The sequence below is a fragment of the Cynocephalus volans genome, chromosome 12 (genome assembly GCF_027409185.1).
Source record: "Cynocephalus volans isolate mCynVol1 chromosome 12, mCynVol1.pri, whole genome shotgun sequence".
Classification (NCBI taxonomy): domain Eukaryota; kingdom Metazoa; phylum Chordata; class Mammalia; order Dermoptera; family Cynocephalidae; genus Cynocephalus; species Cynocephalus volans.
The window spans coordinates 66,705,512-66,733,204 of record NC_084471.1 but is presented as its reverse complement, the minus strand read 5'-3'; the positions used below and the strand labels follow the sequence as shown (position 1 = coordinate 66,733,204).

The 27,693-nt window shown below is 39.1% G+C and overlaps 1 protein-coding gene across 3 annotated transcripts in view; it reads right to left on the bottom strand.

The window, feature by feature from the left end:
• Positions 1 to 27,693, bottom strand: part of LOC134391556 (cyclic AMP-dependent transcription factor ATF-7) — an 82,346-nt gene that overhangs the window by 16,235 nt on the left and 38,418 nt on the right. For 2 of the 3 annotated variants that reach the window (XM_063115537.1, XM_063115539.1), the window contains exons 3-6: positions 12,547 to 12,643; positions 8,594 to 8,712; positions 2,545 to 2,682; positions 283 to 440 (exon numbers count right to left, since the gene is read on the bottom strand). In XM_063115537.1, the coding sequence (XP_062971607.1) occupies positions 283 to 440; positions 2,545 to 2,682; positions 8,594 to 8,712; positions 12,547 to 12,643 (512 nt within the window). Of the gene's footprint in view, positions 1 to 282; positions 441 to 2,544; positions 2,683 to 8,503; positions 8,713 to 12,546; positions 12,644 to 27,693 lie in introns of those variants that run through there. The other variant, XM_063115540.1, reaches the window with a different exon arrangement.

The following is a 27,693-nucleotide window of genomic DNA, read 5'->3' as shown; positions in this document are numbered from 1 at the left end:
GGCCTCCACCATTGTGAGGAACTTCTTAAAGACTTAAGGATCCTTCTTTTTAGACTGAAGAAGTATTAACCCCGCAAATTAAGGAAGTATTATCCCCAAATAAATATTTGCTTCTCTACTAAAAAGGTAAAGGAGATTCTGTTCATGGGGGAAATATTTACTTTGAGAGATAATCTCAGTGACTCGTTTTCCTTGGGTATTCAAAAACAGCCCGTTTTATCAAATAATTTCACAAAGTGGAATGAGATTTGGCCTTCACTGTTTTTTCCTGCTCTTACTTACCCCATTTGCCTATTGGATGGTGGAGCCTGTGTGATGACGGAGGTTGGGGAGGGAAGGGTTGGATGAAGTGGATCATAGCCCAAGTGGAGAGGCAGGGAGCCAGGACGTACAATGGTGGGTGTAGGGGCAGAGATCACAACAGGCTTTGGGGCAACCTCCTGGGGAGAAGAGACAAACAGATCACCAAATGCTTTAAAAGCTGCTTTTAGGGAAATACATAGATGGTAAAATCTAGCACAAATTTACTGGAAAGAGCATTAGAGCCACTTATATAAATCATGACCTGATTCCACCATGATCACGGACCATACCTCACTCACCCATTCAGTAGGAATGCTGAGTTAAGATCTCTTGGCAATCTCCCTTTCAGGGATGATGACCATATAAATAAGATGACAGATGGAAAAAAATCACTTGAAATCTTTTGAGAGGCACTGTATTAACATAAATTCTAGAGATTGTTTTAACTTTTCACAATCCAGATACTCTCATTCTAAACTTGATACCCAGGTGTCCTCTGACCTTCAGTGGGAAAAGGCAGGTATATTGGTGATAAGGCAACCTAACATCTCCTATAGACCCCTTAAAAAATGGTCTACGGAAGTTTGAATAATGATCATATGGTAATTTTAAAAAACTTCTTCTAACTATTAAGTTTTTAGGATCTTACACTGCCAGGGCCATACTGGCCTTGAAAGCATCTTCAGACAGTCTCTATGACTTGGTTGTTGATGAAAGGGGCAGTGGTGGGGGATAGTTGTAATGTTTTTGGAGATGGTAGTTTTGAGAGGTTATCCAGCTAAATTTGGAGGGAAGTAAGATAAGGTACAGATGCCTTATCCATACAGCATCTGGACTGTGAAAAATTATAGCAATCCTTAGAATTTATATGGTACTATAATGCTTCTCCAAAGATTTCAAGTGGTTAAAACCAATAACCACTGGTAGAGCAGTAGAGACTGGATGGAAGGAGGCATGAGAGGGCTTCTGAGGTTCTGATAATATCTGGGGGTTTTTTGGTTTTTTTTTTTTTTTTTTTTTTTCTTCTGGTGGCTGGCTGGTACAGGGATTGAACCTTGAAGTTATGAGCATCACACTCTAACCAACCGAGCTAAGTGGCCAGCCCCCAGATAATATCTGTTTTTGATCTGGGTGCTGGTTACACAGGCTATTAACTTTGCGGACATTCAGTGAGCTGTATATTACAACTTATGTACTTTTCTGTAAGTGCACTATACTCAATACATTTATAAAAAATAATACTTCATAAAAGGTTTCCTTTAATAATAATAATAAGAAGAAAAATCCTAGTAGATATTCCCTTTGAGTCACTGCCCCCTTAGAAGACTTTTTCCTTTTTCTTCTTTTTAGAAGACGTTTTTCTATGTTTAATGTCCAATTTATGATGTATGTGAATTTTTCTTTTTCATTTATTATTTGAAGTATAACATACATAAAGTGCATTAATCAAAGTCATTAAATTATCCATGCTTTCCTAAAAAAATAAAAAATAAAAAATTAGTCATTACAATGAAATGACTTTTTCCATACATAAAATCTAGAGACTATTTCTAGCACCCCAGAAGGTTCTCCCATGTCCCTTCCCAATCCATACCCTTCCCTCATAAGAGGTAAACACTATAGCATCATCAAAATAGTTTTGCCTCTAGTAAATGAAATCATATAGCATGTACTTTTGTGTCTAACTTTTTTTGTTTTTATTCAATATAATGTTTGTGAGATTCACCCACATTACTGTGTAATTGTTAGTTCATTATTGTTTATTTTAAATTAAATTAAATTAATTTACTTACTTTTAGCTGGCCAGTGTGGGATACAAAGCTTTGACTTTGGTATTATAAGGCCGTGCTCTAACCAACTGAGCTACCTGGCCACCCCTGGTTCTTTTTTAATGCCATGTAACATTCTGTTTTAGAAATATATAACAATTTATTCATTCTTTTCTTGATGGGCCTTTGGAATGTTTCCAGTTTTTTTTGGGCTATAATGATTACAACTGCCACGAACATTCCTACATACTTCCTTTGGTAGATATATGCACTAATTTCTCTTCCCTGTAGTCTGAGAAGTAGAATTCCTGATGAGAGAATAGGTGTATTTTACATAAATCTTCTAAATTAGCATTCCTTTAAATACAATCAATCCCCCTATATCACACACTATTTATATAACTGATGAATCAAACTAATTAGTCAAATCTATCAATTAACATTTGGGATGACCCTTGGTAGAGAATTTTACCTTTTCCTTCAGTGGTGGGGAACAGGGGCTAGAGGCAGGGCTATCAGGTGGAGAGGAGTCTACCTCCACTGGCTCTTCTTCTTTGATTTTGATGTCTGGTGTGGAAGGCAAAGACATGTCAAGGGGCCCAGCAGCAGCCTGTTATGAAAGAAAAATAAACAGATTTCAACCTCATGATTCCCTTTAGGTTTGAATCTATACCTTTACAGTTACAAGATGAAAGAACATGCTTCTAAGAAGTTCAGCCCTTGGTCAAAGCACTGAACTGCAAGTTAAAGCAATGCAGGTCCTATGTTTTGGGCTTTTGTTTCCCTAACTATAAAATGAAGTTAACACCTGCTTCACCACTATTAAGCAAATACTTATTATAAAGACCTGGAAAAAAAAGAATGTCATTTAAATCTATGCAAATATTATGATTATAATCTTTTTTTCAGAAAAATAAAATGATTCCCGAATCAAATACCTGCCTTTTCCCAACCAGCTCTGCTGGCCACTGGAGAGCTGTGAGCTCTTTCCCTGACAACCAGAATGACTAGAATACCCAATTATCAAAAGCAAACAAAGACAAATTGGCTATTAACATATTGCAAACAAGATAGGAAATGTCTTTTCTGGAGAACTCACCATCCTTGATGGCGATCTCACCCCAAAATCTGGTGCTGGAGGCTGTAAGTTTCAGGCAGATAGGATTTTGGGGAAACAAAGAAAGGAAAGGCTATCATCTGATCAGTGAAATTAGAACTTGGTCTCAAGAGCAGGACTGGACAAAACCAGAAAGTAAAGAGAGTACTTTCCTGGCAGTGGTGCAATCGCCTCATAGAACTGTGGAGCTGTAAATGGCCTAGCGGGGAACAATAAATCATCTGAGATAACGTCCCTGATACTGCACCATGACAGGAGGGTTGGCATTGCAGTTCACTTGCATGACAAAGTGGATCCTTTGTTCTATTCTTTCCATATCCTAGGCATCTTGGTCAAAGGAGCTTGTTTCTAACTCTTCCTTTGCTGCCTCCATCCCTAGAAACCTTCTTGGTAGCTAGTTGAATAAAGTAAAGATAACCTGGTGTCTGCTGCATTAGACAAGGTAGTAATAGTTCTTTCTCCCCAATCTGATGAGGGTGAGCAACAGCAAAGATGGTTTAATTTCTGCCTCATTTTTTCTACATTGCTAAGACATCATGTCCAATTTATCTAATCCTGAGATCTCTGAAGTCAGAGACTGGTGGGAAGGAGAGGCCTCTAAGTAAATAAAACCATGGTTTAAAATCCCCTAGAGGCATTTCCTAGAAAAGCTGTAGTTCAGGAAAGTTTCAGGCTCATTAAACACTCTTGGAGATAATACTCCATTGACTCTGTGCTTCTCATCAAGGGAAGGTAAAGACCACTCCTGTACAGGTGAGAAGAAACACCAAGAAATGCCCAATAAGGAAAGGCCTTGCCTGAATTGTGTTTCCCAAGTTTATGTATATTAGAAACTTGGCCCCCACTGGGACTGTTAAGAGGGTGAGAAATCCTATTACAGTAATTGAAAAGTGGGGCCTTGAAGAGGTGATTAGATTGTAGTACCAAAAATAGTGGTCATGGGCATGGATCTGAGGGCTTTAAAGAGAGTGAATGAGGAGGTTAGTCTCTGCTCTCTGTTCCACCACTTCGCAATGTGATATCCTGTGGTCACTGAAGTCACCACCAGAGAAAGCCTTCACCAGATGCATCCTCAGGCCTTTGGACTTCCTAGCCTCTGAAACTATAAGCGATAAATTTCATTTTCTTTCTAAATTACCCAGTTCGGGCCGGCCCGTGGCTCACTCGGGAGAGTGCGGTGCTGATAACACCAAGGCCACGGGTTCGGATCCCTATATAGGGATGGCTGGTTAGCTCACTGGGTGAGCGTGGTGCTGACAACACCAAGTCAAGGGTTAAGATCACCTTACCGGTCATCTTTAAAAAAAAAAAAAAATAAAATAAAATAATAAATTACCCAGTTCCACGTATTGTTATAAGCAACAGAAACAGACTAATATAGAAAATTGGTACAAATGGGGTGTTGCTTATAACAAATACTTGAAAATGTGGAAGTGGCTTTGGAACTGGGTGTTGAGGACAGGCTGAAAGAATCTGAAGGAGCAGAGTAGAAAAAGCCTACGTGCTGGTGGGAGTTTAGAAGACAAGAATACCAGGGAAAGTTTGGAATATCTTAGACACCAGTTATGTGGTGATGACCAGAATGCTGGTAGAAATATGGACAGTAAAGGCAATTCTTTTTTTTTTTTTTCTTTTTAAAAGATGACCGGTAAGGGGATCTTAACCCTTGACTTGGTGTTGTCAGCACCACGCTCACCCAGTAAGCTAACCAGCCATTCCTATATGGGATCCGAACACATGGCCTTGGTGTTATCAGCATCACACTCTCCTGAGTGAGCCATGGGCCGGCCCCAGTAAAGGCAATTCTGAGAAGATCTCAGATGTAAATGAGAAGGGACTTATTGAAAACTGCGGCGAAGATCACCTTTGCTATGAACTGGCAAAGAACTTGGCTGCATTGTATCCATGCTTTAGGACTTTGTGGAAGTTGGAACTTAAGAGTTGTGAACCAGAGTATCTGGTGGAAGAAATTTCTAAGCAGCAAAGCATTCAGGAAGCTGCATGGCTATTTGCAACAGCCTATGCTGTTATGGTGGCAAAGGTACGACATAAAGTCAGAATTTAAAAGGAAAGCAGACAGTAAAGATTTGGAAAATTTGTAGTCTGGCCCTGTGGTAGAGCAGCAGAGAGCATTTTCAGTAGAAAAATGCAATGGTCTAAGAAGATTAGTACAAAAGAAAGGAATCATCAAGAGAAGCGGGAAAAGGCTCTGGAGACTTTGCAGAAGCCTCTCGTGCCAACCCTTCCATTTCAGGCCCAAAGGCCTAGGGAGACAAAATGGTCTTGCGGAACATGCCTGAGGTGCCCTCCACGGGCTCGCTGCCCAGGGCCACCTTGGGAAGCTGCTTTCAGCAGCAGCACCCCAGCTGCTTTGGCTGCTCTAGCCATGGCTAAATTGGCCCCAGGTGTGGGTGGACCTGCAGCTTTGGAAAATATAAGCTGGAAGCCTGGGTGGTGTTCGCATGGTAAGTTTGCAGGCTTGCAGAATGCCAGAGCTGTGTAGGATTGGAAGCCTTCACCCTGATTTCAAATGATGGATAGAAAAGCCTGGGGCCAAGGAAGAGATCTGTTGCAGGGGTGGATTCACTGCATAGAGCTTTCTGTAGAGCAATGCTGAAAGGAAATGTGGGGTCAGAGGTGCAGCAGAGAAACCCCATCAGTACCATGCCTAGTGGAGCCAAGGGAGCAGGACTGCTATGAAGATCCCAAACTTGTAGAGCTACCAGTGTGCAATGCCAGGCTGCAAAAGCTAAAGCATCACCTGAGACCGGGAAAGTCAGAAGCAGGGCTGCCCAAGGACTTGGGGACCCAACCCCTGCACCAGCATGCAGAGGATGTCAAACATAGGTACATGATTCGCCAGCTTTGAGATTTAATGCTTGCCTTGCTGGATTTCAGACTTGTTTGGGGCCTGTTACCCCTTTCTTTTGACCTATTTCTCCCTTTTTGAATGGGAATATGTACCCTATGTTTGTCCCACCATTGTATCTTGGAAGTAGGTAACTTGTTTTTGATTTCACGGATGGGATGTTGAACTTTGGGCTTTTGAGCAAAAACAAGTTAAGACTTTGAGGATGAAATGAATGTATATGCATGTGAAAAGGACATGAGGTTTTTGAGCAGGAGTAGAAAGTTCCCCCTGGAACTTAGGGGTTGAATGTTCCCCCCCCTCCCCTGCCAAACTCATTGAAGTTTGAATTGTGTCCCCCAAGTTTTATGTATAAGAAACTTGGCTCCCACTGGGACTGTTAAGAGGATGGGAAATCCTATTATGGTAATTGAAAGGTGGGGCCTTGAAGAGGTGGTTAGATTGTAGGACTATGCCATAGTGAATGGATTAAAAATGGTGGTCATGGGCGTGGATCTGAGGGCTTTAAAGAGAGTGAATGAGGAGGTTAGTCTCTGCTCTCTCCCCTCTGCCATTCTGCAGCGTGATATCCCGTGGTCACTGAAGTTACCACCAAAGAAAGTCTTCACCAGAGGTGTTCCCAGGCCTTTGGACTTCCTAGGCCTCTGAAACTGTAAGCAATAAATTTCATTTTCTTTGTAAATTACCAGGTTCCAGGTATTTTGTTATAAGCAACAGAAACGGACTAATAGAGGCCTAAACAACTGTGAACTGGCCTCTAAGTGTCAACTGAGCTAAAATGACAGTGAAAAAGACTTGAAGCTTTTTAAGGGAGGCTAATTTTCTTGAATTTGCCTATAATGAGTTTGGTATAAAATTCCTCACATCCTGGTGGAAATAAATTGACTACTTTCTTTGTTTTAGGGGAGGGGAGAATGTCAGGGGAGGTGACATAGGTAAGCTGTAAAATAAAATTATACCATATAGGTTGAGGCAACTGAGAAATGAGAGACATGGGTCTCTAATGAAGAAAGAATGATAAGAAGACTGGCTAATTCTGTTATTTGAAAGTAAAACTACAAATATATGCAACTGAGTTTCCCTGCTTTCTTTTAGTTTGAAGGAAATAGCATGAATAAAAGCTGACAAAAAGCAATGGAATTTGGAAAGAACTCCAGCAATAAAGACACTTTATCTCACTTTTTAAATTTAAGCTGGATGAAAAAATCATGCATAACTTTTTTTTTTTTTTTTTTCTTTCTTGGCTGCTCGTGGCTACAGGGATCTGAATCCTTGACCTTGGCGCATTATTAACACTGCGCTCTAACCAACTGAGCTCATACCTATGTTGGTTTAGCTGCTATCTCCCTCTTTGAAGGAAAGAGCTCCCATAGAATCCTTTTCTTATGTCCTGGCTTTTCTATATTCTGATGGGATTCCATGCCTCACTATACCATGCAATTGTGAGGTACATGTGTTAACATACATATGTTTTGGGATAGAGATACTGGAATCTTTTATGAATTATTATGGAACACAGATCTGATTTTAAATAGTGACTAATAACCTAGAATTCTAATTCTAAAGTAAACTTTGATCTTTCCACTTTTCTTTTTCCCCCAAACCCCTTATTCCATTAGGAACAATCTTCCTTTGACTCTGCTTCTTCAACTATTTCTTCTAGTCTTCCAAATTAAGGGATTTTCTAGGGATATGAAATATATAAAGGCTAAAATCAGAACCACAGCACCTCAGGATTAGAAAGGATTCCAGCATTTTAACCCTCTCTACAATATCCCTACTAAGTGGCCTACATATAATTAAAACACATTTTGTGAGAGCTTCCACTCAGTGGTCCTACTTCTTTCTACCTTTGGACCACACAGAATAATTTAATCCCTCTGATATAATAATTTAATCCACAACAGCTCTTCAAGTATTTGAAGACTACAGTTTTTGTTCACACTAAATCTCTTTTCCAAGCAAAACTTCCTCAATTTCTTTAATGGTTCCTGAAGTGACTTAATTTCTAGTTCTTTTACCATCCTGGTTGATCTCCTTTGAAAGGCAATAAAATGAACATTCTTCTTTAACTTTAATAGTTACTTGAATAGTACTAGAAAGCTACTTGAAGGCAAGAATCATATATACTGAAACAAAGAAGAGTGGAAATTCAATAAATGTTTGTTGACTGGCTGATTGAATAAAAATAGTCCAGGTGAAAAGTCTGATCAGCTCAGAAAAGAGTGGGATTTGGCAACAAAATCTGAGTAATTTATAATCTTTTAACATCTTCAACATATTCATAAGAAATAATTTAAAAAATAGATTATTGAACTAATGTTCCACTGGAAGGACAGGAGGACTGAATTCTGGTGAAGACAAATTTGTGCTGATCCATCATCTGGACTCCCTAAAGACCTGGACGGTTGACTATGATTAGTGAGTACTATCTGATTTTGTGTTTTAACCAATTAAGCAAATTATCTCAAGGTGCAATGAAAATAGTCTAGGTATGAAAACCACCAGTTTTTTGGCAAAAGTCCCACTTCTTGCCTTTTTCTCTTCCTCATCTGCAGCTTTCTTGAATTCATGTTCAAAGGAGCTAGCTAGTTCATTGAAGAGCCCCACCTCCTCACAGTTCTTCAAGAATCTAGTCGGAGTAGGAGTTTGATCTGTAAACATGAAAAGAAAAGAAAACTCTGTTTTAGTTTTGACTTGAAATTAAAACTTGATAGTATACAGAGAATTCATTTTTATTCTTCTATTTGGAGATAGAGAGTCTCTGCGTTAGGGTAAATTTGCTTTTATGGAGCCCTAGTAGGTGAAGGCTGGTGCTAGGTCAACAGAGGGTGTCTGTGCTGTGTTGCCTCAAAGCCAGCAGGGGGAAGACCGAACAATGTCTTGTTGTGTGACTATCCACATACTCACCTTTCTCTTAGTTCTGGTCTTAATTCCTTCACCCCCAAACAAAACAAAACAAAACTACCTACACAGGTGAAGCACTGTGAAACCTCCTGATATGAAAATAAAGTACAGTTAAGCAATGTTTTCTTTTTAAACTTACTCCCTGCTAGATCTGAAGTGAGCAGGTTTAAGCAGACAGATGTTAAAATCTGATGAGAAGAAACTGAAGATCAGATAGTTGAGTTGAGTTTGCTTACTAAAGCTACCAAATAAGAAAAGAGGCCTTGTCGTTGAGTGGTCAATGAGGTAAGGGTCTGTTACCTTCTGAAAGGATTCCAGGCAATTCTAGGGGCTGCAGAACAAGACAGCAAGATTATGAATTAAAAAAGGAAACTGCAAACAATAGAGCTCATCTCACAGACCTGGGCCTAGAGCAAATTCCGGAAACCAGAATATTTGGATTTAGATTTGCCAGCCAAAATATTCCCGCAGGGGCTGCACAAATCTCTTAAACACAGTAATTCTGCCTTGGAAAGAGGAAGGCTCTTGGTAACCCATGGGAACTTTTCAAACAACTTGAACTTTAGATTTGAGCTTTTTTCTCCCCATCCTGCATTTTCTAGAGTTGAATCTTGTTACCAGATCCTAACTCTATTATGATGGTTTTCCTTCATATTCTAATGGCCTCAGGGATTCATCTCATACCCCAAACCACTAGACTGAATGAAATAAATAGAACAATGTTTAAATGGTATTTTAAAGAATGAGACCTGGGGTTAAAACTGCTCCTCTAGCATGATCAATTGGAAACAGTCCAGAGGGATTTTCCATGGAAACAACATAATTAAAAAAAAAATTTAAACAAAACCTCTTCAGAATCAGAGTGTTTGGGAAAGTTACCACTACCTCCCAAAATAGTTTTAAAATGTTCTCTGGCAGCTTTGGTTGGCTAAAGATAAAGCCACTTTCTCTCCATCCTTGGGTGAGTAGAGGTAACATCATCTTTTATGCTTAGAGTGTACTTCAGTAAGGGCACACACAAAATCACAACTCAAGTGGAACAGGAGGGAGCAGCTAAGGGCATGGCTATGGCAGAAGAGGGACTTTTAGACTTCTGAGCTGAGGCTCAAACAAATTTGTCCCACACACTGCTTATTCATGCTCATTTCTGGTTTTTATTTTAAAGGCTCTCCTGTGTTAAACCTAATTTCTCATATTCCAGGTGGCCTCTAACCTTCAAGTGGTTCTAGTTCCTGAACAAACAGCCTGAAAATATGTAAGAAAACCCTGAGCCTGCCATGATGATTCCTGAGAAATTAACAAGTGTTTACTGAATACTTACTATGTATTTTGGTGCTACATGCATACACTTGTGTGTATATTTAGGAGAGAGAAAGGATAGGAGTATTGCCCAAATATAAGACATGGCTCTTGCCCTAGAGAATTAAGAGAACCTTTTATAGTTGAGAAAATAAAATATACACCAACAGCATCATAGGGTACAAAAATAAGTGCCATGTGCAATGGAGAATAAAATTGTTGTAGAAATTAAAGACACATTAATGACAGAGCAGTTAGGAAAGATTTCAAGAAGTGGGACTTCAGCTGAGCCTTAGAGAATGGCTTTAGATGGTAGAGAAGAGAACATTTGGAGGCTAAGAGGAGTAAAGCAGGTAAAGGCACAGAGTAAGGAGCAGGGTATGGGCACCATGTGTGAATAAGAAGAAAAAGGTATAGCTAGGTCAAAAGATAATCATATTAGGTAGGTATATAAGTCTTATATCAAGTTGGGTGAGTACCATGGGACTAGGTTATGCACAGCCTGAAAATCCAGGTATAAATAGCCTTACGTTAAGAGAAAATAGGAAGGGCCGAGCCCGTGGCGCACTTGGTAGGGTGCTGCGCTGGGAGCGCGGGGACACTCCCGCCGCGGGTTCGGATCCTATATAGGACTGACCGGTGCACTCACTGGCTGAGTGCCGGTCACGAAAAAACGACAAAAAAAAAAAAAAAAAAAAAAAAAGAGAAAATAGGAAGATAATGACAGCTTTTGACCAGAGAAGTAGAATTTAAGGAAGACTGCCTTTTCAATAGTAGGCAAGATGGATTAGAATAAGATTAGTCAAGGAAGCCAGTTAGAAGACTGGAGGAATCCAAGCATATTGAGGGTGGTGGCAGGAAGAACAGGAAGGAATAGAACAGACACAATTTGAAGAAAGAATAAAACAACTCAAGATTTTGAGAACCCTGGTATCACTGGACAGTCTCACTGACTGTCTGGTTTAGTGGATAAGCAGGTTAGTTTGGTCACTGACATGAAGATTGAATGATACCACTTGGAATAACTTCTCCAACCTTGCCTCAAATTTACCTTTCATAAACTTTCTGATTAATTCTACTTAATATTAACTCTCTTAGTATTCATATTGTTTGTATTATTCACTTGTACTTGCCTGCAAATTTGAAAAATTTTTTTCATGTACATATACCCTGACTTAATTAAGTATGTTTTACCTACATAAAGTCATATACTTATACCCTACCTGCTCTTCCCTAAGACCTCCCCAGGTTTTCCTAAGGATCACTGATGACAATATCCCTACTCATGTCCTTTTCCCAGAGATTACAAATCTACGACCTCCTAGCAAAGTGCCTGGTGCACACAGGAGATATTCAATAAATATTTGCTGAATTAATAAGGAATAGGAGATCTGTAAGGGCAAGTCCCTGTCATCACACATAGAAGTATGGAAAGGAGGTTCTGTTTCTCCCTAGGGTAGCATTTTGGCCAGTAATACTTAGAGAAATTGTATCTTACTTGAGTTATTAACTAACATAATAAGCATCAACTAAATACCCTACTGATTAAATATTGAGCTTGGGCTAAATTAGAACCTGTCGTGGTATTAAAAGAAAAAGCCCAATTTGGTTTGTATGTCTGTCTAGCTGAAAGTGGCACAACAGAACTGCTGCATGGTTTGAGAGCAGATGCTAAGAGTGTTTCCCTGAGAATGGCACATGTAAGCAAGACAATATCTAAAACAACGGGTGAGAGGTTCCAGGTCACCTAAATTGGCTTAGAAAAGTCCAACCGACTGTCTTGTTTGAGCTTTGGAAATGTGCCCTCAATGGTGTCTGGGTTCACAAGGAAAGCTGAATTTATGAACTGACGATCTGCCTGCTGGGGGAAAACTGACACCCAGTGGAAGAGAAGCAGCCAGACTAAGCCGGGTTTTTTTGCCTTCTTTTGTTCACTCCTTCACTGTGGGTAGGGAGAAATGTCAAAGGCATCTTTTGTCTGTAAATCTTCCAAAGTCTTAATAAATACAAGGCAAGGAGGGAATAGACTGAAAAAAGCAAAGACAAAACCTCAATACACCAACCCTCAAAAACCACAGAACACAATCTTGTTATAAAAAACAGAGTAGAGGGCACAATAGAAACTTGGGACCTTTTAGTGTTCGTTTTTCCTGATTAAATGCAGATCACATAAGGGCTCTTAATGGGAGATGAGGAGTACTGCTCCCAGTACATCTGGTCCCTGGTATTAATCTTAACTGTCTGGTGATATCAAGGCACGTGGCTTTTAGGGCAGCAAATACCTGCAATGATGACTGAGTCAGTTCTGGCTGGGCCAAATTTCAATGTCATCTCATGCTTGTGTTTATGAACTGCCAGGTGGTCCTCATTTGTAAATCTCTGAAACAAAACAGAAATGGAGATGTGAAAACAAACAAACAAAACCCCATTCAGTGCCCTTTTTAAATGTCCTACCAAACATCCTGCAATGAGGTTGGTCCCTGGAAAGAGGGACTGGAGAGGAAATAGAAAGGAGAAAAAATTGGAAGTGATGGAAAAGGAGAAGAGATGGATAAAAAAAGGAGCTAGAAGGCAGGAAGGAGAGGAGAGGGGGAAGACCCTGGCACCAACTGCTCTGTAATACCATGTCCAAACAAGAGAAGTGGACAGATTGTTGGAGAAGTGGGGTCCAGGCAGGAGGCTCCAAATAAAAAAAACATTAAGGCAAACTCGTAGTGAACAAAGAGAAAACAATTTTTAATAATAATAAAGAGAGAAGAAGGGAAAGGCTGGGCACTCATTGGTCATCACAAAAATAGGAAATTTAGAACGAATCTCTCCATGGCGAGGCTGAATTGGACTATTTTATGAGGGGGCTAACAGGGAGATAAATTATGCAGGATTAGGAGAACCATTTAACTTCCTGGCCCCCACAGTGCTGCAGCAGGCGCCTGCGCGGCTATTTGGCTCAGAGTTTTAATGAGCCAGGACGGAGCTGTAGAGGACCGAAGCCCAACGGCCAGCAATAATAACACATACCAGCCCCATTGGCCAAATGCTGTCTCCCCTCATCGGGCAGCCCGCCTGGGCTCCATCAGTCATAAAGGGGCCAGTACAATGCTGCTGGCTGTATAATGGTACAATAAAAATGCAAGCAAAAAAAGTTTTGTTTAAGGGTAGGGAGGAACCTGAAGGCAGGATGAGGGAACAGAAAAGGAGATGGTATTAGAAATTTTATTTCTTTAGGGATCTGGGTGAAAGGACAATGAAGAAAACGGGGCTAAGTCTACCCCAGTTTATGACTAAGTAAGACAGTGTTACAGGACAATAATTTATGCTTCTGCCCCTTCTTTAAAAGGGGGAGGTGAAAGGAACAGACAAACAACAGTAATTCACAAGAATAATACCCTCAAAAGTTCCTTTGAGGCTGCTGGCCATGTTCCTTTATTAAAACATGACTACAACACATGACAGCTTGGATGGTGCATTTTTCTATAGTTCGTTCACATCGAGTCTCTGAAACGTAGTTCTATTTGTCTTTTTGTTTCTAAAATGATGATTGGTTAGTCCTCCCTTCTTACTTTCTTCATTAGATACACACTCCCCATCAAACACTGTACTTTAAACACTATACTTCTAGCCTTCCCCGCCCCCCAGCTCTTCTTAACTGCAAATCAAATACACAGGAAATGGCCCGATTCTAGCTCTTACCCAGTCAGGAAAGCAACACCAAACTGTTTTGGCTCCTTTATTTTACCTAAAAGTAGCTTTTCCCCAAATTCACTACTAAAGTCAGCTTAAGATCTAAAATCCTTCCAGGCAAGGCACTCAGGTCTGAAGGTAAAGGGAATTTTCAATTAAAAGTATGAAGAACCAAGAAGTAAGAGAGTCAAAAGAAGACTGACTCAGTGGTTTCTGATAGATCTAGTGCAAAACTGAATAAAGTGTGAGAAAATTTAGCCACGAACTTTAATTTTCTCTTTATTGGTAAACCCCTGTGTAGTGGATTGAATTATGTCTGCCCAAAACTCCCTGAAGCTTGAATTGTGTCCCCCAAGATTTATGTATTAGAATCTTAGCCCCCACTGTGACTGTTAAGAGGGTGGGAGATCCTATGATGGTAATTGAAAGGTGGCCTTTGAAGAGGTGATTGGATTGTAGGATCGTGAAGTAGTGAATGGATTAAAAATGGTGGTCAGGGTCGTGATTCTGAGGGCTTTAAAAGAAGAGAAGAGGGCCGACCCCATGGCTCACTTGGGAGAGTGCGGCGCTGGTAGTGCCCAGGCCGCGGGTTCGGATCCTAAATAGGGATGACCAGTGCACTCACTGGCTGAGCGTGGCGTGGTGCAGACAACACTGTGCCGAGCGTTGCGATCCCCTTACCGGTCAGAAAAACAAAAACAAAAACAAAAACAAAGAAGAGAAGAGTCTGCCTTTTGCTTTCACTGCTCTTCCTGCTTCCACCATCTTGCAATGTGAGACCCCTGGATCACTGTTGCTACCACCAGATGGACTTTGGACTTCCCAGCCTCAGAAACTGTAAGCAATAAATTTCATTTTCTTTAAAATCACCCAGTTCAGTGTACTTTGTTACAGCAACACAAAACAGACTAATACACCCAGGCACCAAATTTTTGAATTACAAATTTTTCCCTAAGGAAAAAAAAGGGTGGGAGTGGGAGGAAAAGTAGAGAATAGTCTTGTTAACCAGGGTTATGATATTTGTAGATTAAACAAGTCACTGTAGAAAGTCTAGGATTGCCAACTATTTGGTAAAAGGAAATAAGCAGAACCTAGTCTACAACGGAGAAAAAACATCATTTTAAGGAGACGTGAAGAGTAGTAGTAGATTAAGCAGGGTTGTAAATGTATTGGTAATGTTATAATAATCTTTTTCATAAATATATTTATATGTACTTCAAGGAAATTTCATATAGGTAGCTTGAAAATTTTTGTACAATGTTCTAGAAGCTAGAAGAATGACTTTTCAGTAAGAAGTCCTCTTCTACTATCAGAAAGCTAGTTTGCTCAAAAATGAGCTGGCAGAAAGATTTTAAATCTCCATCAGGTTTTGCTCTGGTTAAGATTTTCAGTATTTTAAAAGGCAACTCCCCACTCTGCTGCAACTTTGCTACATAGTCATGATTTGTCTTATTTGTCCTCTAATTCCCGTTCCTCTTTGCTGCCTACCCCCACCTCCATCCTTCTCCACATTACATCTGAGCTGTTTATTTTTCCCCAAGTCAAAAGCTGGGGCCTGAAAAGAACTGAAGATGGCTCAAGGATCCCACCCACTAACATCTCAGAGGGTTTGATAAATGCAAGCTCACATATGGAAAAAATTACATCTTTACTTTCACTAAACTCTAACTGAAATTTAGCACTCTAATTCACAATAGAAATCACACATATTTTCATATCACATTACAGTTATTACAAGATATCTCAAAGTAGTCTTTATATCACTACTTTGAAATTATGGTAGTTAGTTATCAGACCTATCACTAGAACTTATTTAATGCATTAATAAAGAAGCACATATATTATCAAATATTTTTTCATAGATTTTTGACTACTATTATAATTAGTCCCCTTCATAATCCTACATATTTTATGAGTTAAAAAATATTACTCTTTTGAAAAGGTTTGTAGGCCTCACCATACTACCAAAGGGGGTCCATGACACCAAAAATAATTATGACTCCCTGACTAAACAACATAGTTCACTTCAGAGGAAAAGGAGTCAAAAGGGCAGAATTTTAAGAAATGGGGCACTGTCCTGATCTTGGCTCCAGTCAACTCTCTCTACAATTCTAATATAATTTTTGCACGTCTAGGGTAGGAGGGTGAGAATAAAATTTACTGAAGCTTTTTGTCAAAGTGAATGCAATCTGGTTATTAGTTTGAATATTCTTTATATTTTCTCTCATTTATTAAGAGTTAACACTTAAGGAATTCTCTAGATCACTCTTGAATTTCTTGTTTAGGAAACCATCCCTCTGAAAGCAATTTCTCAATTAAACTATTAAGTAATAAAAATTTTGACCTTAGTAAAAATATAGATTATCCTTCTGAATTAAAATTTGTGTGTGGGAGGGGCTCCCAAAAGGATTTCCTTTCAAAATTACTGCTCATTTATAAGTCTAGCTTCCCCATTTGTTAATATCTTAATGAGTCTTCTTTTGTTCTTTGGTTTTACCTATGACTAAGGTTTTGGCAAACGGCCACTCACTTGAAACACTTACCCTGGTTATAGGGTAAATAATGATAATTTTCAATAAATGTGCAGATACTAACCATCTCCAAGGCAGCAGAGAGCTGATATCATTCAAAATGGGAAGAATTTGAGTCATATTGGATTAGGAAGACAATTTGCATGTCTTGGGAGAGTATTTGTATGGTAACACAGAAAGTTTAAAGTCTTATTTGTTTAAGTAAATGAATCAGGACAGTTTCTTGGCATAAATAGGGAGAGAGAAAGCACTACATGCTAACTGGCACATTACATAGAGACCAAGATCATCTAGAGCTGCTCTATCCAGTAGGGAAGCCACTAGCCACACATAGCTACTGAGCATTTGCAATGTGGCTCATCTGAATTTAAATGTACTGTAATTCAAAACACATGCTGAATTTCAAAGACAGTACAAAAAAAAGAGTAAAAAATCTCAATAATTTTTACGTTGAATACATGTTGAAATGATACTAATCTGGATATACTGGGTTAAATAAAACATTATTAAAATGAATTTCACTTGTTTACTTTTACTTTTTAATGTGGCTACTAGAAAATTTTTAATTATATATATGGCTCACACTTGTGGTTTGCATTATATTTCTTTTGGACAGCTGTAATCAAGATAATACGCTCAAAGATCCCATGGGAATTTTAACCAATATTGAATCTTCCCCCCAAATCCACTTTCTCTAGATAAAGTTTACACTATATGGCATTGGTTTTAAACCTGCAGCAAGTTTGCCCCCCAGGGGACAATTGGCAATGTTTGGAGAAATTTTTGCTTGTGACAACTTGGGGGATGCTACCGGCCTCTAGCAACTAGAAACATGGGATACTGATAAATATCATATAATACACAGAACAGCCTCCCGGAGAAAGAATTATCCAACCCCAAATGTCAGTTGTGTCTCTGTTGAGAAACCCTGCTTCAGAGTAACGAGAAAACAGAGAAAGAAATAAGAAAAAAAAAGGCTGTTTTTTAGTTTTCCTTGCCAAACTGCCAGCACATGTTTTTGGACCTGAAACTTGGAAGGAAAAAAGGACAGGCAGAAAACTTCCAACTTCATTTTATAAAATGGCTGATGTACTACAGATCTGCAAATACTTAGGATTGGGAAATTAGGAAGATGGAACAGAGGGCATTGTAATTGGGAGAAGAACAGATTAAATGGGATTCTCATGCATTGCCTTGTTAGTAACAAAGTCATAATACAGAAGAAGCTAATCAAAACAATTTTGGCTACTACTGATTTTCACTCTCTTGCAAAGAAAAAACGAATAGCAAGAAGGAAGATTTTCTCACTTTAAGAAAAGTTAAGAAGCATAAAATGGAAAGTCAATCTGACTATGAGGAAGTCAATCTGAAAACTGGTATTAGTTGCAGAATGGAGAGGGAAAATACAGTTTTCTTGTCAACAACTCATCTTCCATGGGATATCGTTGGTAAAAACCTTTTCTATTTCTAGGAAGTTTCACTCTTTTTTAGGGTTGGGGGGAGGGAGTTACTGGCCGGTTCAGGGATCTGAACCCTTGACTTTGGTGTTACCAGGAAGTTTCACTCTTACCCATCCTTCTGTAATCTGGACTCCTACCACCTAGGAAATTGACTAAATGAACATAGCTAAATAAAGATTTTGGAACGGCCTGAAGAACAAAGATGGCGGGAATTGTACATCAGGAATAAATCTCAATGAATGAAGTCTTAAGATTTTTAACTTTTTAAAATTGAGGTATAACATAGAAAATGCATCTCAAAGTATACATCTCAGTGAATTTTTATATAAGTATATACCTGTGTAATCACCACTCAGATTAAGATATGAAACATTTCAGGCACCCAAAAGGCTCCCTTATACCCTTCTTTTCTTAAGCCTTTGAATGAAATAATTATACAAACAGTATAGTACTTGGCATGCAGCATGTATTCAGCTAGTTCCCTCCTCGTTCCCTTTTTTAATCTCAAAGTAGATAGGTATTGTACTAAAAAAGTAACTTTTCTTTGCAGAATAATTCTAAACAAGTCAATGTTTAGAGATAAATTTTTCTTTTTCTTTTTTTTTTAAAAGATGACCGGTAAGGGGATCTTAACCCTTGACTTGGTGTTGTCAGCACCACGCTCACCCAGTGAGCAAACCGGCCATCCCTATATGGGATCCGAACCCGTGGCCTTGGTGTTATCAGCACCGCACTCTCCCGAGTGAGCCACAGGCCGGCCTCGAGATAAATTTTTCTTAATCTCATTTAGCCTAGTCTCTCAGAAGTATTTTGAAATAGCAGCACTGAACAGAACTGAAAGAAGGCTCAGTGCGAATGAGAGCTCAGACCAAACTGAATCTAAATTTTTGGCTTTTGACTCTGAGCCAAGCACAAGCATATGGGCATTAGGAATGTATCAGTTTCAAGCTAAATCCTTGGTAAAGTGTTGTGACCAATGAAATTTCTGTGCAATATGCACACAAGTCCTAGCCAGATTCATTCCTGAAATGTTATCTTTGGCTACAACAGCTTGTTTCTATGTGGATTCACCTCACATTTTAAAATGCTCATATTCTGACCTATGAGAAATTCACGTCCCTTTCCTTGTTTTAGAAGAGTAGACTGGGAGAAGAAAACAATCAGAACTCTTTACTTATTAGGAAATGAGCCCTGAATGTCTCAACTATCAAGGAACAATACAAGGAATTGAGTTTACATTTGTGATAGTCTGCAGAGTCATTTGTGCTGAAACCTAACTACCACTTTCTCAAAAGTTTCTGGGTTTGGCAGCACTTCACGGACAGAACAGCTTTCTTTTATTACAGTATCTATACTAGGGCATATTTTGATGAAAGAAAATAGTATGAAAAAGCCATAGAAAAACTGAGAAACTTTGTTGAACAAGTTCCAGAATATAGTGATATCGGTATTGAGCAGGCAGTAGAGACAATAACTGATCTGTTTTTGAACACTATTTAATCATTTCAATTGATCACATATTCTGAAAGAAGAAACTGAGAAATTTGCAACAGTCTTGACAAGTCTTCTCACCCTCACTGCAGTACTTCTGTTCCCAATGCAAGACATCACTTAAGTTTGGGAAAATGGGGAAAGGGAAAAGAAAGGAAGGGATTAAATATACACATACACATACCTCAAAGCCAACATAACTTTCATTTCTACCTTAGTCAATCATAGGCTCCTGCTCTCTACTTCAAGATGTTGCTGTTTACTAAATGAGTCACACATCCTACTTTGAATGCTTCATGGTTCTTGAATGAATCATTTCAAAATACTGGACTGTTCAACAAATAAATACAACCACAGCAGCAACAGTAGGTCATATGCTGCATGTGTGAACAAGGTAATTTATAGAGAAAAAATAAGAACAGGAAACTTCTTCCCAAAATACTCTAAGAGAAAATGTCAGGAGAACGAAGGAGGACAAACTAAAGAGAGGGGGGAAAACCACCAAATTGTACCTAGGGTAAATTCATTTGTGTATGGGTTGAAGAATTTCCTGTTTTGGAAAGACTAAATATTTTAAAGAGAAGATTCTGACAGCTGACCAAATTAGTCCATTGTATAGAAAAAGGAATTGTGAGAACAGAGACATTATCTGATAGTTGGTCTAGCCTTCATGCTATTGCTAGAACGTAAGCTCCCAAAGAGAAAAGATCTCTTCATTTGTTTTTGGACATATCACAAGCACCTAGAACAGTATCTGTACATAGGAAATGCTTAATAAATATTGTTGAATAAATGACAACTAGCACATCTCACTGAAGTGCTACAAAGCATTGCCAACCTACAAAACTCTTGCCCATGTGTACAATGGTGGGAGAATTTTCATCATCCATATCCAAAAGGATAATTGATCTCTTAAATACCAGTTCTTCCCTATGCAACCCGAGACCAGGCCCAGGAAGGACCAAGAATACCCTAATGTGAGGAGATTAGAATAAGACACAAACAGAATTTCAAAAATTAAGATATCAGGAAAAGGACAAAATAGCAGCAAGGGGGATATAAATCATTAGGAAGAATTTCTTGACACTGGGGGTGGTGTAGGGTTTTAAATCATCCCCAAAGGAGTTTTTTCTTTTTAAAAATTTGTCAGGAAGATTTTAAAGAAATGTAAAATGAATTACCTTTCTGGTCCTCTTGTATTTTTCACTTTATTTTCTCCTATTCTTCCACTAACACTTTCTATCCTTTCTCTGACTTGTAATGTCTACTTGTTTTCAATTTTGTGCCTCCACACATGCCCCCCATTCCTTGACATGCTTTTCTCTCTCCCTTGTTAATCCAAATCCTACCATTTTTCAAGTCCTAGCTGAAATCCAATAGGTTTTTTGAAAGCTTTTCTAATGACTCCAATCTTTAGTGGTCTATATTTCCTAAGCTTGTACAGTACTCAAATAGTTTGCACCACGTACTTTAGAATCTTAGTCTATATGGTCTCAAAGTTTTATCTTTTTAAAGTAAACTGTAGGGCCGAGCCCGTGGCGCACTCGGGAGAGTGCAGCACTGGGAGCGCAGTGACGCTCCCGTCCCGGGTTCGGATCCTATATAGGAATGGCCAGTGCACTCACTGCCTGAGTACCGGTCACGAAAAAGACAAAAAAAATAAATAAATTAAAAAATAAAATAAAGTAAACTGTAAACCACTAGAGGGTAAAAATGTGTCCTACATTTATTCTTTATCCTCCCTACTTGCCCCATCTCACTTCAGTGATTGGTAATAACGTTTTACATAGTGGTATGAGAATAACTTAAAAAACTTTATCACTCTTGGATTCTAAGATCGTCACAGGGCACACTTTCTGAAAGATATGATGGCTTTCCATCTCTGTTTCCAAATAAATTCCATTATACAAATAAGTGAGAATTCGTGTATCCTCTCCGCTACTTTGTTTGGCACCAGATTCCCTTTATTACAGAAAGGCATTAAGACAATTTCAGTATGCTAGAGTTACTCTGCTGTTGTATGAAAGGACACTGGTGCCATGTCTTTATGAGTCAATTCACTTTCTTAGAATATCTGACTTCATCACTGAATTTTATTTTATTACCAACTAAAATGCCCTGTGCAAAAAATGTCAATTTATTAATAGTACTCTTTTAAGTTCCTTCTTCACTGCCCAAACCACTAGTGGTAATTTTAACCACATTCTTTTCAGCATTTTTTTTTTAAAGGATTCCATTACTCAAATTTTATAGGCAGAATATTAGCATCCCACAGATCAAAGCAGTGTCAAGAACTGGATTCCTCCTTTAATAAAGGATATCCTGGGGTATCTGACAACAGGAAAGGGTATGTTACAACTAGGTCGACAAGTCAGTGAGAGACCAGAAAAAGAATATTAAAGCCATAGTCAACACTGAGTTGTTGGGTCATCATTATGATCTGAGATTAATATGAATGCAATTATTCTATATCATACAGACCAATGGTATAACTATTCCTCTAAGTAGTATAAGTTCTAAGCACTCAGCCATACCTCACTACTCATTTCTATTTTGGTTCTTGATTCCCTCCTCTTGTTTATAACAAATGTGAAAAGTCATGAACCTTATGGATGGTGTCTTGTGCCAAGTAAGCTGCAGGTGCCCAATAAATCACAGCAGAAAGGAAACTGAGCTTCAAAGGTCATATAGGCCAACTCCAACAGGGATTGGACAGTGTAGGAAAGAGGATGGTAAATATAATTTCTTATCAGTTTAGGTTGGAAAAGCTTAGATTTTTTGTTTTTAAATGATGCTTATTATTTGATGGGATTGAGAAATATAATCTTACAGAGGTTTAAATGTACTGAGCCACAGTCCTGGTCACCTCAACTTCTGCTATGTAATTCCCAAGTACCACAGTAAAACAGTAGGCATAATTCTTTTCTCTTCTCTCTCTTTTCTGCTGGTGCCTTGATTGGAATCTCTTTCTTCTTAATAGTATTCCCTTATGACTTTTTTTCAGTAAGGCCATAAACTAAATTCTGTGTCCAATGACTTTAAAACTGGAAATCTGTATGGGTTATCAGACCTCTGGTCCTGAAAGGATGGTTATCAATGCCTTGCATAATTGGATTGCTTGAGGGGGAGGAGTGGTAGTGAGACAAAGAAAGGGAAGAGGCAAAGGGTTTGAGGAAGACACTACTGGTTTCTTAACATAACCCCCATTTTCAGCCTTTTTCCCTTGCTTACCTCCCACTCATCTTCCCCACCTCCCATGCTGCTAGGATTAAACCTGTCACACAGCTTAAGCCAATGAGACACAGAAATCCACTGGGGGTGCTGTAGAGGATAGCCCTTCTTGGAAAACTCTTGCCTCCTTAAGGGAAAGCTAGATAAGAGGAGAGTTCCTGGTTCTACCCTTTCTTTCTTTCTCATCCTCTGATAGTGAGGCAACAGGCATGAGAATTAAAAGGTAAAAGCTAAATATAGTGCAGCGGAGAGTTAGAAAGAATCTAGGTTTTTGACAAACTTGCTTAGCTGCTGAAACAGTCCTAATTATGTACTTCTTGTGTTACAAGTGTTTATACAATTTTAAACTACTGTTGGGTACTTGCAGCTGAAACCATTCCTAATCAATACATGATGATTTTCTATTCTTCATTTTCTGTATAAAGAACGGGGAAATGGAATACACAAGAAAGTATCTTATTCTATATCTTTATGAACATTTATCAGTTGTACCCTAATGCAGAATTCCATTTTCACTTTCATATAGAATACCAAATAAATTACTCTATCTCCACCACCTACTGCCCCAAGTTTCCTTAGAAATAATGGCTATACACTGGGCATTTGGGAAGAACAAAATGGTTACAGAGAGGCAACTTATGATGCTGCCCTTGAAAATGAGGCAGTTAAAGATCACTCTTCACTAAAGAATGGAGTTTTAGGTTGGAGTCACATCTTTTCTTAGTCCTAGCCGCCCCTTTTCCTCAATACCTAATATCTGGCTCTTTATTAAACTCCAGGGTGCTCTTGGGAATGATGTTTAAGAATTAACAAGGACAGATCCATTATCTTTTCTTAGATGGCAGCTACTTACTTGGATGGATTAAACGCTTAACAAACTTTAAAGGACCAGTGCCCAGGAGCAAAAAATTCCCAGCAGCAATTCAGCAGAGCCTGGGCCTGTGTCAGTTACATGGCTAATTGCTTTCTCCATAGCTTTTCCCTACTGATAGACCTTTCAGTATTCTACTTCCCAGATAAAGCCACTTAGTTGGGGTACCATTAAAATACCCAAAGGGGGGCTGGCCCCGTGGGTCACTCGGGAGAGTGAGGCACTGATAGCGCCGAGGCCGTGGGTTCGGATCCTATATAGGGAGGCCTACCCTACTATAGTATCACCTCATATTAACTAATTATACCAACAATGACCCTATTTCCAAATCAAGTCACATTCTAAGGTACTCGGGGTTAGGATTTCACCATATAAAATTTTTAGAGACACAATTCAATCCATAACAGTGGCCGGTGCGCTCACTGGCTGAGCGTGGTACAGATAACACCGAGCCAGGGGTTATAATCCCCTTACCGGTCTCAAAAAAAAAAAAAAATACCCAAAGGGATAACTTTAGTTCTTAACAAAGCACAGAAAGTTGCTTCTTTAATCAAAATAATTATCACACAGTCCTATTAACTTCTGTTGACATTACACATTTATATTATTCAATCTCATCTCTCTTCCCAAATTCTTATTAGGATATTATGAGGTGCAGTGTCCTTGAAAAACATATCAAATACTTTTATCTTCTAATTTGCTACACAGTAAGTGTTGCAATCCCTGGATCTCACAAATGATGAAAAGTGTAGACCTTAACCATTAAGGTTAGGAAAATCTATTACACTGTGTTTTGGCCTAAGCTGCTGAAAATTTCTTCACGGAAAAACAATACTGCAAATACTTCTTGATGATACAGGAGTTATTCTGTTTGTTTGTTTTGTGTTGGCAGCTGGCCAGGTTCTGGGATCTGAGCCCTTGACCTTGGTGTTATCAGCACCATGCTCTCCCATGAGCTAACTGGCCAGCCCCAATACAGGAATTTTTTCTTGCTTACAATGAGCTAAGTGGAGTATATAAGAATCAGTTCAGAGCCTACAATAACCAAAACTCTGCCTTAAGCTTTAAGGGCTTATACAATTTACTACTGTAAGTCAAGCCAAAAAAAAATATAAAGCTGGATGAGAGGGAGTGTGAGAGTGTGCAAGTGTGTGTGAAAGAGAGAGAGAGAGAGAGAGAGAGAGAGAGAGAGAGAGAGAGAGATTTCAGTCTCTAAAACAATGCTTAGATGGTTGGCGCAAGTTCACAGGGATATTACACACACAAACACGCACATTAAAATAATTCCAAAATGCAGCAATAAGCTTTTGTTTTAAATAAGCTACCAAAGCTTAAGTGCTCAGAGACTCAGTAACCACAGAAGAGGTTGCAGGCGCAAACAGTTTGGGAGGTCTCTTGAAGAAAACAGAAGCTGATTGGGTCCTCTGATTCTGCCTTGCCACCTTAATTTAATGCAGGAAAAAAATTCTCACCCTGATTTGCTGACATATTCAGCTGTTTGATTATCTTTGTGTCTAGCCTGGAAAGTTTTGATGAGCAATCTTTATTTTATAAAACCATGCAAATGAGAAACCCCTTCAATTTTGGTTATAAGAGATACTTTTTAGAATGCTGGCCACTAAGGTCTACATTCAAAGAAGACAGGCAGGCAGGGAAAAAGAATGGAATCTCTGCTGCCTAACAGTAATACTTATCCACATACTTCTGGACAGTCACAGTGATCCAACACAGCAGGGCATCAGCAGCTGGGGAGACTGTCCTGCTCTAGTCTCATCTGCTGCTCTCCATCACAGTTTGCGCTTTGTCAATATGAAGCTGCCTGCACTTCTGTGCATGTCACGCTGTTTCAATCTTTTGCGTCTGCTGTTCTCTTATGTGCAGAATGATCTTCTCTACCTTCTGTCTGGCAAACTTCTATTTATCTTTCAAAACCTGTTAAAGCATCATTTCCTCCATGAAGTCTTCCCTGATGTCTACCACACCTCTTAGTACTAGCAAATACTTATTACATTTATCACATTACAATGTAATTACATTGTTATGTGTCTGACTCCCCTACAAGACAGTGCATACTTTGATGTCTTAAACATCTTTCTGTCACTAGTACCCAGCACAGTATCTGGCACATTACAGATGTTCAAATATTTCTTACTGAACTGAACCCACAAAGGCTAAGGAAGGTCTGACTAAATTGAGAAAATTATTCATAGGTTAGTTTCTGGAAACCTGTCCCCAGGCTTCCTCAAGGTTGGATACACCTGGCAGAGTACAGAACGCATAAAATCAATGCCTTGATTTTATTCTTATAATGGTTGCTTTGTATGCACTAAGACTCTCACCAGAGACATTTGTGAAAACTCATATTCAATTTTTGACTGTGGTCTACAATAACAAATTGTTCCAATTATGTAGAACCTCCCACCCTATTATGTCAGAATGTAGACAAACCAGGAGGTGCTAATGGGATCCTATTAACCTTCACATCACATTACAACAGCCTAATCTGTTGGGGAAGAGAGGAGAGAAAGGATAAATACAAAGACCATTAAATATACTGATGGGTGTCAGGGAGGAACTAAGACTCTGGAACTCCTACTCCTCGCTATAGCAAATTGCGGATTTCAACCACAGTGTGGTAGGCTGACAATGGCTCCTGTATTACTTTGCTAGAGCTGCCCTGACAAAGTACCAGGTGGCTTACAAAACAGAATTTTATTATCTCACAATTTGGAGGCCAGAAGTCTGAAATCAAGGTGTTAGCAGGGTTGGTTCCTTCTGACAGATATAAGGGAGAATCCATTTCATGTCTCTCTCCTAGCTTCTGGTGGTCTGCTGGCAATCTTTGGCATTCCTTGGCTTGTGGCAGCATAAATCCAATCTTTACACGGTGTTCTCCCCGTATGCATGTCTGTGTCCAATTTCCTCTTTTTATAAGGATTAGGGGCCTACCCTACTATAGTATCACCTCATATTAACTAATTATACCAACAATGACCCTATTTCCAAATCGAGTCACATTCTAAGGTATTCGGGGTTAGGATTTCACCATATAAAATTTTTAGAGACACAATTCAATCCATAACAGCTCCCAAAGATATGTCCATGTTTTCTAATTTCTAGAACCTGTGAATGTTACCTTATATGTTGATTAAGTTAAGGATCTTGAGATGAGGGGCTTATCTTGGATTGTCTACATGGGCCCTCAATGCCATCACTTCTAAGTGTCCTTATAAAAGAGTGGCAAAGGGAGATCAGACACATATACAGAGGAAAAAGCAATATGAAGACAGGAGTAAAGATAGGAGTGTTGTGGCCACAAACCAAGAAATGCTGGCAGCCATCAGAAGCAGGAAGAGGCAAGGAAAGGATTCTCCAGGAGAATCTCCACACCTTGATTTCAGACTTCTGGCCTCCCAAACTGTGGGAGAACAAGTTTCTGTTGTTTTAAGCCACTAGTTTGTGGTAATCTTTTAGCCCTTCTACAGGAAACTATTATACATATAATCTTTTCATAATCGAAACATAATTATCTCCATTCTAAGGGCAGCAGAGGAATAGGCAGATAAAAGACAACAGATGACACTTAAATTCCAAGCAATTATACCTACAACAATAAAATCCTCACCTGTCTGCTCCTGAGAACAAACATCACTTAATAGGAACCAGGTAATCAGCATTGCATCTGACATCATTTATCAATGACCTCACCTACAGGAGTTCATGAGAGGAATCTTCCCACCCACCAACTTCCTTTTCCCTACCACAAACCAGATATTCTGAAATAACAGAGGGTCATATAGGTTATATCTATCTCCAAATTGGTTCTATTTTAAGGAACGCTTAGTAGGATTTTGAACTCCATGGGGTCAGATGTGTTGTTGACTGGCCTGTGTGATTCTTATCCTATATCCATATATGCAGTCCTTAATTACCTGACTTTTCTAATTGTATGAAATTTCACTTAAAGGAATTTGATGCCCCTTCTCTTTATTCCCCCCTGAAATACTACTTCAGTGAAATAGGTAGACTAAGTTACAATACTGGGTATGAGTGAGCACAGGAGGCACTGAGTAGACTAATTATAACTGTGAGTGCTCTATTAAAATTGTTTGAGTGATCAAACAGGCAGCTCAGTTCACAACTCAGGTGTACTTCTTAGGCCTT